This window comes from Pristis pectinata, chromosome 8 (assembly GCF_009764475.1).
Source record: "Pristis pectinata isolate sPriPec2 chromosome 8, sPriPec2.1.pri, whole genome shotgun sequence".
In the NCBI taxonomy this organism is placed as follows: domain Eukaryota; kingdom Metazoa; phylum Chordata; class Chondrichthyes; order Rhinopristiformes; family Pristidae; genus Pristis; species Pristis pectinata.
The window spans coordinates 57350244-57365467 of NC_067412.1; the positions used below are offsets into that span (position 1 = coordinate 57350244).

Below are 15224 nucleotides of genomic sequence, written 5' to 3' on the forward strand. Positions count from 1 at the left end.
CAGGTACAAGGGAAATAAGGAGAGCGGGAATAGGGCTGATGGAATTGCTCTGCTGGGACCTATAAGGCAGAAGAGCCACTTCCTGTTTTGTAAAAAATTCACGTTAAGGCATGCAGGTAGTTGTTTTACTACATATTAAACATATTACAACATGGCAGTAGCTCACCACTGATTGTAAGTTGTATATTGCATTCCGTTAGCTATCTACTGAGGACACGAGAAAGGGGACTACTTAAGATGATGGAATCAGGCCATTCAAGTTACAGCCAAGGAGATGGAGGAACATTAACAGATGTTAAGTCGAAGTAAGGGAGGAGATAGTACAACAGTTTTGGTATGTTTAAAGTTAGCTCTTGGATATGGGCTGAAGTTGCTGGATATAAACAGAGCAAAAGATGTAGAAGCAGAAATAGGATAGTCAGCCCCTTGCATGTACTCAACCATCGAATAAAATTGTGGTTTATCTTTCACCTCTGCATCTTGCATTATCCCTTTTATGTCTTGGTTCCCCGATCTCTAGAAATCTATTAATCTCTGTTTTGAATAAATACGTGACTTGGTGCTCATGGGTCTTTGGGGTAGAGAACTGTGTGAAGAAATTTCTCCTTGTGTCATGCCTAAATAGCCTGCACCTTATTCTGAGACTGTGATCCTCTAGTATTGGACTCCACAGTCAGGGCAAACATTCTCCTTGCATTTAGCCTCTTGAGCCCTGTAAGAATTTTAGAACTTTCAATGAGATCTCCTCAAATTCTTCTAAACTCCCAGTAATATGGGCCTAGTCTACTCATCCCTCATTTGGCAAACCTGACATCCGTGGAACCAATCTAATGAATCTTTGCTGCTTGCCCTCTCTGGCAAATATATCCTTTGTAGTTCAGGAAATGCAAACAGCACAGAGTACTCCGACTATGATCTCACCAAAGTCCTAAATGAGTGCAGTCAGACATCTTTAGTTGTGTACTCAAATCTTCTTACAGAGAAAAGTTAACATACCATTTGCCCTCCTAATCACTTGCTGCACCAGTGAAAAGAACAGCAGCATCCCTTTGAACATCAACATTCCCCAGTTTCTCTCCGTTCAAAATATACTCTGCCTTTTGTTTTTTGCGCCAAAGTGGATCACATCACATTTTCTACACTGAATGCCAACATCTTGTAGTCACTCGCCATTTATAAAAATGCTTTTTTTCCTCAAAGTGGATGGAATCAATGGAAAGAGGGAAATAAGGTAACCTGATTTTGTCTAAATTTACAGATAGAAATAAAATCCAGTTGAGTGGAGTATCTAAACTAATGTTCAATTTTGAAGCAGATTTTTCTTCTGTAATTTTTTTCAAAATTGACTGAACTACAGAATGAGACTCATGCTTTCAGAAAAACACTTAAGTCATTAAATTATTTGTAAAATCAGCCAAATTGCTAACTCAATTGTGCCTGCTGATGGTCCTGTCATTAGATTTTGTATAAAAACAAAAAATGCTGGCAATACTCACAGCAGGTTAAGGAGCATATATGACAAGAGAGACAGCTATTTGTTTACTTGTATGTCCTTTTATCAGAACTGAAAATAAAGCAAGTTTTAAGTTGCAGAGGACAGGAAAGGAGCAGGAAGAACAAAAGGAGCAGTCTCTGTTTGAGTGGAGATCAGGAAACTCTGAATGACATGATGGTGACTGAAAGGGTGGTAAATGCAAGTAAAAAAACAAGGTACATCTGTGTTGCATAAGTATGCAGAAACAAATGGAATCTGAAACTGCTAGAAGAAGAAAGAAATGGGGCGGGGGGGGGAGATTTTGAATGCTAGAAATATGAGGTTCAATGTTGGCATGGCTAATTATCTGAAATTATTGAATTCATTGAGTCCAGAGAGCTTAATGTGTGTAGTCAGAATATTAGGTTCTGTTTCATGAGTTTCTGCTGAACATTATTGAAACATTGTTGGAGGCCAAAGATAGGTCAGAGTAGGAATGAGTTGGAGAATTAAAGTGACAGACAACTGGAAATTCATTGTCAATAGAAACTGAGCAGAGGCATTTAATAAAGAATAACCCAATGAGAAGGAGACAATGCAATAACTAAATTGGAAGAAGTGCAAATTACAGTTTTATTTGGAAAAGTTTTTTGGGTTCTCAGACAACACAAATAGAGGAAGTAAAAGATTTGCGCTTGCGTCTCTGCAATTGCTTGGAACTGTTGTTAAAGAGTGGATGTTGGTGGAAATGCAAGAGTGAACCAGAACACCCCAAAGGGAATTGCGCCTTCAGACAGCTGAAAAGGAAGAAGGGGCAATGTGTCTGCTGGTGGTATTGCATTGGTAGTGTTGAAAATTGTGGATGGAAGTGAGGATAAGGGGAACCTTATCCTCACTGGGAGCGAGAGCAGAAGTATAGGAAGTGGAACTGATGTAGTTGAAAGCCTTGTTGGCTATGGTGGAGGGGAAACTATAATTGAGGAGTAAGGAAGAAACTTTGGAAGCACTGGTGTGGGGGGTCAGAACAGATATGACAGAGATACAGAAGCTGGAAGAAACTGGAATGGACTCCTTGCAGGAAGCAGAGTAAGAGGAAATGTAGCTGAGTAGCTCTGAGTTGGTGTGCTTGGGTAGATATTGGTAGCTAACCAACACCATTAAGTGAGATAGATGTCAAGAAAGGGAAGGTAAAAGTTAGAGATGGATCGTGTGAAAGTGAGAACACATGGGAAATTGGCTGCAAAAATATAAGAATGGGAAGTGGTACCAATTCATTTATCGATATACTGGAAAAAGAGGTGAAAAGGGAGACTTGGTTAGGACTGAAATGAGGACTGTTCCATGTATCCCACAAAGAAAGGTGTAGATTGAACCCATGTAGGTTTCCATAGCTGAAACTTGATTTGGAAAAAATGAAACTTAAATAAGTACTTATGAGTCTTTATGATGTTCCAGTCACTGAACTTGGTGTTGAAGGTAAATCAAACGTTGCCTCTACATAGCAGCTGTCAATCTTGTTTGTTTGCATTTTTCAGATGCCACAATCCAAGGATTTTATTTTGTATTCCTATCATTGAGAACACGTTTAGTCATTTTCCATTTCTTGTCTTCTATGTTGTCTCTAGTTATATATTCTGGATAGACCACATTTGTGCAATTTATACAACCTTTTGTTATCAACTTTTAACAAATTGAGTTAATGTTGAATCCTCCTTACAAGTACATAATCTGAAGACCTTCTTGTAATAAACTTTGTTAGTTGCTTCATTTAACCACTAGATTTGCAAAGTGGTTTTATGTTTTGAAAATTATGTAGTCTGAAGCTAAAGCTTTAATTTTAATATTACTTTAGTTTTGACATTGGAACAAATTCCTATCCATGTTACATTTCACATTCACATTTTTGTACTCTATTAATATTCATAACAATTTTAAAAATCTAAAACAGTTTTAAGCTAATCATATTAAAAGTAGCTAAATATTCTAACTTGATTTTAAATTGTAAGTCGAGGACAAAATTGCTGAGTTGCTAGATGTGAATTTGAAGCTTGTACTGCAAAATTAATTGTAAAGTGTTGAATCGTAAGATTCAAAAGTCATCTTACAAGTCTTAGAAATGCACTGCTTTCAGATTTCCTTGAAACAAGCTCTCTCCAATTTTTGGTGTAATACAGAATAGTAAATGTGTTGAAAATGTGACTGCATCCAGTGCAATTTTTATAATTACTATCAACTGAAGTTATTTACCCAGAACTATGAATGTACCCTAATGTTCCTTAGACAAGCACGGCAGTGGTGCCAAAGGTAGTTTAACCCCACTTGAAACTTCTGTGGCATATTTTTGGCATTGAAAATGTGCTGGTTGGTATCCTTGTTGCAGACTTGGTTTAGTGTGAACAGTTGAGTCTGTTCTGTGGCAGGTTGGTGATGGGAGACCTCTATGCTAATACATCAATTCCATCTTGCATTGCTTGAAGTACAGGTCAACTTAAATAATGTTATAGTTCTTACTTGGTTTAAATGAAGGTTTCTAAACTGAAATGTAAACTGTTTATCTTTACAGATGCTGCCTAAGCTGCTCTGTATTTTCTGTTTAATCCTAGTAACATAGTTTTATTAAAACTATGGTCATAATGATGGCAGCTGTATGAATTGGAATTCACATTGAACTGGGAATTGATGCACCTTGCTGACACTGTTGAGAGTGCTTTAACCAGCTACCAAATTTAAGCTGTAACTGCCCTGGAACATGCTCAGCAGAGACACTGGTTGGAAAAAGCACTGGCCATGCTTGCCATTGCCATTTATAGCACAAATGTATTCTGGAAACAGGAAAAGAAGGAATATTTACTTAATGACTAAAATGCCAGTGAGAATTTTTATGATTGTTGTGCATTTTTCTTTGGAAAAGTAAATAGATTTTTCTAATAGCCTTTAATTTCCTTCACAGATAGAAGATTTTAAGTCATTGGAGAAGATTTCAAGAAATGTGAAGTCTGTTGTAATCATTGGTGGTGGATTTCTGGGTAGCGAATTGGCTTGTGCTTTGGGAAGACGTGGTATGCTTTTTTTTCAGTTTATTCAAGTGAGAAGGGCTGGATTTATTTTGCATATTAATAATCAATGAGTAGGAAATCTAGACCAGAAGCTACTTTGAGAGTTGTTTTACTGAAGCACAATATTCTATGAAAGTGAGTTTGTTCCATTTTTTTTGGCATTGAGCCTTTTGAATTTGAATCATTTAATATGTCCACAGGACAGTCTTATAGCTGCGCTGTTTGTAATTTGCAGTTATTAGATGAAAAGCTCAACATTAGCAAATATAAATAACTACTCAAATTTAAACCAATTATTATCCACATATCACCCATTCATTTTCATGATCTGGGTGTTGCTGACAAGGATAAATTTTCAAACTGAGGACCAGAAATATTAGAATGGTGTTTCTGCTGTTCACGTAACATCCCTTCTTGGAATCTTTTTAGTATTTGTTCCTTGCTGGGAAGATGTCTCTCTTGTTTTCTGTAACAGCTTTACAATAGCAATGTCAGGTCTTCTGATAGTTTGTTTGCCTTTGTAGAAAAACCTGTCAGTCCATTTGTGTTTAATTATCTGCTTTGACCCTGAAGCATACAGCTATCTTTAATTTAACTCTACAATGGCAGAATAAGAAATAGAAAGAAAAGTAGGACAGATTTGGAACAGTATTGAATGGTGTGCAAACTGCTTTGCATTCAGTGATTCAACTGCCTGTTTAGTATTTATGAGCGATAACAAATGACCACATGGATGAGAGTTTTGTGGAATTTTTTTGTCTCTGGACGGTACAAAGTGCAGGAATGACTATTTCAGCCAAAAATTGACAACAGCAAATAAAGCATCAGTACTCCTCTTGGTATATCAATAAACGTATCTAAATTCGTGGACTGACATTTGCGGATGATTAATAATTTTCGGAATTAGCTATTCAGATGTTTACAAACATGTTTTGCACATGTGAAATACATATTAAAAAAATGGCCAATGATTCAGTACAATGAATTATTGCTTCTGGGACTATTTGATTATGATTCAATGGAAACAATGGATGCTATTTATTCCTTAATGTTAATAACACAATCATTCAGAATTTTTAATTAAATATCTTTATAGACCTTCACAATACAGCAGTCCTTCTTGGATGTTGTTTATCTGTTTCAGAGTTGAGAACTAATCTGGTTTTTTTTCCCAGAAAGCTTGACATTACACCCATTTAGGAGGGATGGGGAAGGGAATGATGGTGTGGGTGAAAATGGCCTTAGTGAGTACTGTCTTCCACTAGATATATTTTTCCGATTCACTTTGGAACATAAAACAGTACAGCACAGGAACAGGGCCTTCAACCTATTATGTCTGTGCTGACCATGATGTCAATCTAAACTAATCTCACCTGCCTGTACACAGTCCATATCCCTCTATTCCCTACCTGTCGGTATGTTTGTCTAAATGCCTCAAGCATTGCTGTTGTATCTGCTTCTACTGCCTTCCCTGGCCGCGGCACCTACCACTCTTCGTGTAAAAAAAAAACTTGCCGAGCAGATCTCCTTTTAAACTTTCCACCTCTCACCTTAAACCCAAGCCATGAAGTATCTAACTGTCTACCCTATCAATGCCTCTCATAATTTTATATACTTCTATGACACTTCAGCCTCTAATGCTCCAGAGAAAACAATCCAAGTTTGCCCAACCTAATCCAATTGTTGCTAATACAATTCAGGCAACAGCCTGGTGAATCTCTTTTGTATCCTTTCCAAAGCCGCCGCATCCTTCCTGTAGTGTAGCGACCAGAACTGCACACAATACTCCAAATGTAGCCTAACTATAGTTTATACAGCTGCAAACATGACTTCCCAACTTTTATGCTCAACACCTTGATCAATAAAGACTAGCGTGCCATATGCCGCCTTTACCACCTACCCACTTCTTTATTACCTATTCATTTGTATTGCTACTTTCAAGGAGCTATGGACTTGCACCTCAAGATCCCTCTATACATCAGTGCTCCTAAGGATCCTGCCATTTACTGTATACTTGCCACTTGCATTTGACCTGCCAAAATGCGTCACCTCACCCTTGTCTGGATTAAGCTCCATCTGCCATGCCTCCGCCTAGATTTCCAACTGATCGCTATCCTGCAGTATTCTTTGTCAACTTTCCTCACTTTATTTATTGAGGACTACTGTGTTGTTTGACAGCTCTCGTAAATTTTATTGCCATGGTGTTTCTTCAAAACATAGATTTTTTAAACAATAGTGGAATCAAGGGTCAATAGAAATACAGCAGGAAAGTGGACTTGAGGAAAGTTGGAGCAGCCGTGATCTTACTGAATGACAGCAGGCTGTAGTGGTTTAAAGGCCTACCCTTGTGCCTATTTTTTATGGTCTTACTAGTATCCTACAAAACTGAAAAATCTACTTAAGCTAATAAAAGGCAAACACTGTGTTTTGGATGTTGTGGTTGTTCCCAGTGTACTTAAACCATAACGTGTTAAATTACAGCACAGAATATGGAACTTGAAGTGATCCAAATATTTCCAGAGAAAGGAAACATGGGTAAAATTCTCCCAGAATACCTCAGCAACTGGACAACTGAGAAAGTAAGAAAAGGTAAAGATCTTTGTTTATTATATTTGTGTAAATTATTTTGCAGTGTTTTGATTGACAGTGGAAAATATATTTGTTGCTTTGATCTTAGACATTGGAATTTACTTAAACATACCAACAGTAAACTTTTGCAACATTTCAACTGTTTGGCTAATCTTAATCTCTAATGTAGATCCTAATGTTTGTACATTCAGAATCCTTGTGAAGTTAAGGAATCAATATAAATAGAGAATAAAGTTTTTAAATTAATTGAAATCATGAATAGTCACAGTATTTTATTGCGGGCTAGAAAACAGGATTGTATCCTTTTCCTTCATGTTACTTTCAATCAAGGTTTTAAAAATTTCATTAGGAAAAATGCAGCTTTAACAAACATTTAAAATTGAATTGTATTTTATTCAGCGTAGTTCTAGTTGCTGTAAAGCTTATTTGAATCTGAGTGCTTTGAGTGTAGTTCAGAAATACCCTTCTGATATGAGTTAAGTGGAAATTAACTGACGGCATCATTCAACTCAGAAGCAAGGCAAATTTATTTAATGTTCTCAACAACTGTTTCCAAAAAAAAAGAAAATGTCTATTTTCCTCCAAGAATTTTCCATAAATCAGATTGTGGCTCAACAGCATCTGAATTCAATCTACCTGTCTAGGTTCTGTAGCACTTAATACTTTAGTCAAACAAAAATCTTGTTTTATGGAACTTTCATTGACCTAGCATCATTGGTTCTTTGGGGGAATTCAGATTTACCCAACCCCTTTTGTAAGAATTACTTTCTGATGTAACCTATGAAGGGCCTGGCTCTAATTTTTTTTCATGCCCCCTTGCTCTGCTCTTCCCTATCATTTGAACTTTTTTTCTGTCCATTCTAATTGATCATTGCTTATTAATTACCTTAAACACTCAATTGTATAATTCTTAAACCTTCTACATTTGAACAAAAACAATCCATTGCAAGATGTCATCAACTTTTAGCCCTTTTACATCTGTTACTATACATAGCAACCAAGGCTAGAATATCAATCTTGAGATGCAATGCCAGGAATTAAATGCAGTGCTGCTGATAAGCCCTAACCCCAACCCCACCCCCCCCCAACCCTCCCTAATAAAGTAATTTCACTTCTCAGCCCTAAGTCAACTGACCCCTCACCTCAGCCCATAACCACCCCCAGCCCTTATTGTCTCCCCCACTCACACACCGCAGTGCTTGGAACCCTCATCTGTGACCTCTCTCCACACCCAATAAAAAGAAAAATAAACAGTACAAAATCCCATCTCAAGTTCTGGAGTAAACCCAGAAGGAATTCCTAGTTGGGATGAAGGCAAAGACAAAGGGGAAGCATGGACTGCAATGGAACTGGACAAGGGTAATGAATTCACGGGCCAGATCAAAGTGACAGTTGCCAGTGAGATTGAATCTTCAGTGAGGCGAACAGTAAACGCAAGGATTGATTATCTCACTGCTTGTAAACTGACACTCCAACACAATGTAAATAACTTTTTTGTATTCCATCTCCTTATGATTAGATGCCTTAATAGTTTTTATATACCTGACCACAAGCTTTTAGTGATTTCTGCATGGATTCCTTAATCTCTCTGCTCTTCTGCAGTTCAGCATTTGGAAGATTTTGATTTGTCTTGGTAAATGAATTCACATTTTCACACATTAAATTCTGTTTATCACAGTTTTGCCCCAACATCTAGCCTATCAAAGCTCCTTTGCAATTAATTGTTCCCATCTGCAACATTGACTATGCCATTGTACTTGATAGTGTCAGCAAAGTAGAATCTATCATTCATTCTTCCTTAATTGAAGTAATTTAATTAATTAATTTACAATTGCGTACACAAGTCTCTGCAGAATACCACTAATGGACCTTACCATATTTGATTACTTAACTATTTTCCTTTATCTGTCTACGCTAAGGTAGCCAGAAGATCCATGAGCTCATCCCCCTGGCTCCTCTTCGCCACTCCTTTCTTTCAATATATTTTGTTACCTCTTCAAAAAAGTTCAGTCAGATTGGTTAAATCAGGATATCCCCCTAACAAAACCATACTGACTATGAATAATATTTGCTTTGCCAAGTGCAGGTTATTCATTCCCCTCAGAATTTTTTTTTCAATAACTTGTCTACCACTGACATTGGACCCACATGCCTGGCTTATTCCTGCTGCCCTTAACAAATAAAGGTATCACATTTGCTGGTTCTCCAGTCACCTACTACCTCACCTGTGCCCAGCAAACATTTAAGAAACCTGTCAGGGCCCTAGAAAACTCCTCCCAGGTCTAGCTTAGCAACTTGGGATACATCTCATCAGACGCTGGGGATTTGAAATACTAAGACATCTGATGCATCATCAAATTATTGGGAATTTGTACTAGAATGCTACTGTCCCCTCCCTGAACTCTTCAACGACAATGCCCTTCTTCTTGAGTGCAGCTGAAGTATTTGTTTAAGACTTCACTTGCATTCTCTGGTTGCATGCACATATTGCCCCATTGATTCCTAATGGGCTCTATTCTTCCTGTGATCACCCTCTTACCCTTAATATGCAGTGCTTTGGGATTTTCCTTAATCTTGCGTGCCAGTGATAGTTTGTGTCCCCTCTTGATTTTTTTAAATGTCCCCACTACAATTTATATGCTCCTAAAGTGCCTTCCCTGTTTTCAGATCTCTACATCTACTAAATGCTTTTTTATCCAGCTCTTGATAACTCTCAAGATCCAGGGTTCTTTGGATGACAAAGGATATTAAGAATCAGATAAAGATTGCAGACGCACACTTTATCTGCATCCAATTGATAAACTTGCTGGAATTGTGCAGTGCGGTACTAGGTCCTATTGTGACATAACTGTAAAAACAATGGCTAGCCAAAAAAGCCCTTTGTAGGGCGGCACAGTAGCATAGCGGTGAGTGTGATGCTATTACAGTGCCAGCGATCGGGGTTCAATTCCCATCGCTGCCTGTAAGGAGTTTGTATGTTCTCCCTGTGTCTGCATAGGTTTCCTCCTGCTGCTCCAGTTTCCTCCCACATTCCAAAGACGTACAAGTAGGTTACCATGGGTTTAAATGGGTGGCACGGACTCATTGGGCGGGAAGGGCCTGTCACCATGCTGTAAATAAAGTTTAAAAATGAAACTCCTTTGGAAACCCTTGCTTGACTGCTTAGTCGTGTTCTTAGCTTTGCCGTCGGTCAGAACTCTAAAGATTTTAAAATGCTTCTAAAAATCTTGGGCATTCAGAAAAATCGCAAAACAATTAAAACTGAAATAAACAATTAAAACTTAAGTACTGGAAATTATAAAATAAATTATCACCTTAAACACTTGACTACTTTAAACATTCCTGCAAACTCAAATAATCTAAGTTACTTGTCTTCGTAAGTGTAAAATCTCCATTGAAGTGGATGAGCTTGAGGATTCTGTGGAGGATCTGAGAGCAGATTCCCCAGTCTAAGTTCAATGGAATACTTGTTCCACAATTGGGCACTTCTGGAACCGTAGATATATCTGGGCCATTAAGTTAGAGTTCTGTATTAAAATGATACTATTTTTCCTGTTTTAGAGGGTGTTAATGTCATGTCCAATACAGTTGTGAAATCTGCAAAGTATAAAGATAATAAAGTTGTTCTGCAGCTCAAGGATGGCCAAACTGTAAGTAGTCTTAATATAAATTTGTGAATATGAAGTATTTAAGTATTTTAGTCTTGTTAACCAAGTTCCCAGTTAAGCCAGCCTAGGCTAATCTGTTTTGTATTGTTTGCAGATAAAGACTGATCATGTCATTGCTGCAGTGGGACTTGAACCTAGTGTGGAATTAGCAAAGTCAGCAAGGTTGGAGGTGGATTCTGATTTGGGTGGATTCAGGGTGAATGCAGAACTGCAAGCACGTTCAAATATATGGGTGGTAAGTACATTGGTCATTGCTCAAAACATCTTTTTGGAAAAGTTGTTTTTTAAAGAAACATTATTGTGAAGGTTTATGTCTTAAGTTTCTAAATACCAAGACCTTGATCACTGTCTGTGTTCTTCTTGTCTGTAAAAATAAATAAATAACTTTAACTTGGTAAAATATTCTATGCAGTGGAATTATTAAATGGAGTATGAATGTCAATTTAAAACAAAAATTCGCTCTACAATATATTTACAAAGTACAAAATTTACATTAATTTGCGTGCCTTTAGCTTAATTGTTAATTTAGTGTTTGTTTTGTGACCCCACAGGCTGGAGATGCTGCTTGTTTTTATGACCTTAAGTTGGGTAGGAGGCGTGTGGAGCACCATGACCATGCTGTAGTGAGTGGCAGATTGGCTGGAGAAAACATGACTGGAGCTGCAAAGCCTTATTGGCATCAGTCCATGTTTTGGTACGAGTTAACTCAGTATCCTCTTTCTTTTGACGCATATCTAAATGTGAACAATCGGATAACTGACAGCAATTGACTAACATTTTATAATGTTAAATGTTTGTTAACTAATTCTTACTGTTGCAGGAGTGACTTGGGCCCTGATGTGGGGTATGAAGCTATTGGTATTGTCGACAGTAGTTTACCTACTGTGGGAGTGTTTGCCAAGGCAACTACGAAAGACACCCCCAAAGCTGTGACAGAAATGTCTGGTAAGTTGCAATATAATAGCTTAATTAAAATGAATGATTGACACTTTTGGTATATAGTAAAGATCCATCTTTTTCTATAGCTCATTCCATTAAAAGGTCATTGTCTTGAAATGTTAACTCTTTTTCTCTCTCCACAGATGCTGACTGATGAATGTTTCCAGCATTTTCTGTTTTTTTTTTGGTTTACATTTTAAGCCTCGTTTTGATTTTTTTATGCATTAAAACATAATGAATTTCTTCATAATACTTGGAAAAATTTTCATATTTTAAACTAAATTATATTGGAAATGTTCAGTCTGGTTTTAACTATCAGAGATCATAGAAAATAGCCATTAATAGGTTGACTGTTCCTTAATCACCTAAACTAGCTTTATTTGAAAGGAAAATTGTGCAATGTGTGCAGCAGTCAGTTAACCTGCTATTGTTTGTTTAATGTCTCTGAAAAATTTACTCTGCAGAATTCATAAAGGTATGATGCTCAAATCAAAAGCTCTGTGATAAGCTCATTGAGTTTACGGGATGCTGACTCGGAAACAGTGACTCCGTGGTGTTTGTTGTTTAAACTGATGTTAGATGAGTTAGTGGTCGGTATGCTCAATATGACTTTAGTCCTATAGGATCGAAAAATCAACAAGGATCCTTGTTCTCAATATCCAATATCTGTAGCCAGTCAAGGATTTTATATGCAAATTAAAAACAGTAGCAACTTCTATCTATCGATGAAATATAATGGATGTATCATAGAGGTATTAGCTATGTTTATTCATTCTTCCTCATGCTGTTAACTATGTATATTTTGTTCGTGTATATAGGTACAGGAATCCGATCAGAAAGTGAAACTGAAAAAGTTGCCACTTCTGTAAGTGTGCCTGCTGGTGCTGTTGCTGTGGCTCATCCACCTGTGGAAGGAGAGGACTATGGAAAAGGCATCATCTTCTACTTGAGAGAGAAAGTAGTTGTGGGAATTCTTTTGTGGAATATTTTTAACAGAATGCCTATTGCCAGAAAGGTTAGTGTTGCAATTAAGAATTACATAGGAACAGGATTTGAATGTTTTATTTTTGTGTTAGTTCATTGTGTTTTCAGTTTTTATTAGTGTTGATCAGAATCTTTTTTTTGGTTATTAAAAGAAAACTTCACTTGAATTGCATCAATCTTCATTCTCTATACAGTGCAACCAAATGAAGATAGTCAGTAATAACAATACTAAAGTTCAAATTTTATCTTAGTTATTTCTTGGCAAGATTTTCATTTCATTCATGTAATCATGAATACTTTTTGCTACTTGCCCCAATTCTGCTTGTGCTGTTCTGGCCTTTTACAAAACCATTTTAACATTGACTAGTGCACCTGGCAAACAGGGGGCATTAGTCAAAATAATGAAAGATCATTGACCTGAAACATGTACTCCTTCCATGGGTGCTCCCTACTCTGTGCATATCTGGTATTTTCTATATATATTCATAGTTTTTGTGGATTAAATACAATTAAACTGTAAATTTGTATCAAGGCCATCTTTATCACTGGTTTCAAAATGTAAGAGTATCCATATGACTTTCATCAAGGTGGATGAAAGACTTCTAATTCCTCTAATTCAGTTTCTCCCATTCCCACAGCACAAAAAAGGCACCAACCTAAGTTAAGAACACCTACTTGTGACCATGATGTTGTCTTACTTGACCTTTATAGACAAACACATTATCTTCCTCCAATGTTGTCCCCATTTTGTATCTCCAAGGACTTCCCTCATAATTCTATTACTGACCGTAGTAGTGCATTTCTGTTGTTGGCTTTTCATCCACCTCAGTGTCATGCTAGGGTTACTATTCAAGTTCCCATTAGAATTAAATTGCAGTTTTTCAAATATATTGTCTGCAATGAATTGTACAACCATACATACTCGGAATGCTTATTTTTAAAAGGATTGAATCATAAGAAAAAGAGACTTTGAAAATGCACTGGAAAATATTTCTTGAAATTTTCCAACGGATGTCTTTCTATACTCCAATGCATTTTGTCCTTCATTGTTTTCATAGGTCATTAAGGATGGTGAAGAGCATGATGACCTCAATGAAATTGCAAAGCTGTTCAACATTCATGAAGATTAGAATGACCAGAGTTTAACTGTGTATATAAGAGTATAGAATTTTTTTAAAAACTGTAAACACTTTTTGTGCAGAAAATCAAGAGCTTGAATTCTCAGAATGTAAGTAATATTTTGTGAGTTTTCACATTATCTAAAATTTGACCGATTTGTACCATGTGCACACAGTGATTAAGATTTTCTGAACTAAATATTAAAAATAATGTAAAAACAGCATTTGAAAATGTCTTAATTTAAAACAAAATGTTTGAAGTTTTTATTCAGTTGTGTTTTCGGATGCAAGGACTAACCAATTGCTATTTACAGATAAGTAAGGATAAAATTTGGACAGATAGTCAGGAAGAGTTGGCTTACTTTTGAATAATGCAACATAATTTGTTTCATTCTGTGAAAGATGTGGTCTCTGGTTTATATCCAGAAGTAACGGTGTCACCCAAGATCATGGTGCTTACATCTCTGGAATTGATTGGTATTGGTTTATTATTGTCTGTTGTACCGAGGTACAGTGAAAAACTTGTCTTGCATACCGATCGTACAGGTCAATTCATTACACTGCAGTTACATTGGGTTAGTACAGAGTCCATTGATGCAGTACAGGTAAAAACAATAACAGTACAGAGTAAAGTGTCACAGCTACAGAGAAAGTGCAGTGCAGTAAGGTGCAAGGTCACAACAACGTAGAATGTAAGGTCATAGTCCATCGCATCATATAAGGGAACTGTTCGATAGTCTTGTCACAGTGGGGTAGAAGCTGTCCTTAAGTTTGGTGGTACATGCCCTCAGGCTCTAGTATCTTCTACCTGATGGAAGAGAAGAGAGAATAACCTGGGTGGGTGGGGTCTTCGATTATGCTGGCTGCTTCACCAAGACAGCGAGAGGTAAAGACAGAGTCCAAGGAGGGGAGGCTGGTGTCCGTGATGCGCTGGGCTGTGTCCACAACTCTCTGCAGTTTCTTGCGGTCCTGGGCAGAGCAGTTGCCGTACCAAGCCGTGATACATCCAGATAAGATGCTTTCTATGGTGCATCGATAAAAGTTGGTGAGAGTCAAAGGAGACAAACCAAATTTCTCCTCCTGAGGAAGTAGAGGCGCTGGTGAGCTTTCTTGGTTGTGGCATCTACGTGATTTGACCAGGACAGGCTGTTGGTGATGTTCACTCCCAGGAACTTGAAGGTCTCAACCCTCTCAACCTCCGCAGCGTTGACATAGACAGGTGCATGTACACCGCCCCCTTTCCTGAAGTCAATGACCAGCTCTTTTGTTTTGTTGACATTGAGGGAAAGATTGTTGTCATGATACCATTCCACTAAGCTCTCTACCTCCTTCCTGTATTCCAACTTCATCACTGTTTGAGATACGGCCTACAATGGTGGTATCATCTGCAAACTTG

The 15224-nt window shown here is 37.4% G+C and overlaps 1 protein-coding gene across 2 annotated transcripts in view; it reads left to right on the forward strand.

The window, feature by feature from the left end:
* aifm1 (apoptosis inducing factor mitochondrion associated 1) overlaps positions 1-14050 on the forward strand; it is a 53540-nt gene extending 39490 nt beyond the window's left edge. For both annotated transcript variants that reach the window (XM_052021547.1, XM_052021548.1), the window contains exons 10-17: positions 4425-4533; positions 7012-7119; positions 10681-10769; positions 10882-11022; positions 11339-11481; positions 11608-11732; positions 12545-12741; positions 13769-14050. In XM_052021547.1, the coding sequence (XP_051877507.1) occupies positions 4425-4533; positions 7012-7119; positions 10681-10769; positions 10882-11022; positions 11339-11481; positions 11608-11732; positions 12545-12741; positions 13769-13840 (984 nt within the window). In that variant the 3' untranslated portion in view covers positions 13841-14050. The remainder of the gene's footprint in view (positions 1-4424; positions 4534-7011; positions 7120-10680; positions 10770-10881; positions 11023-11338; positions 11482-11607; positions 11733-12544; positions 12742-13768) is intronic.
* Positions 14051-15224: the final 1174 nt, after the last annotated feature.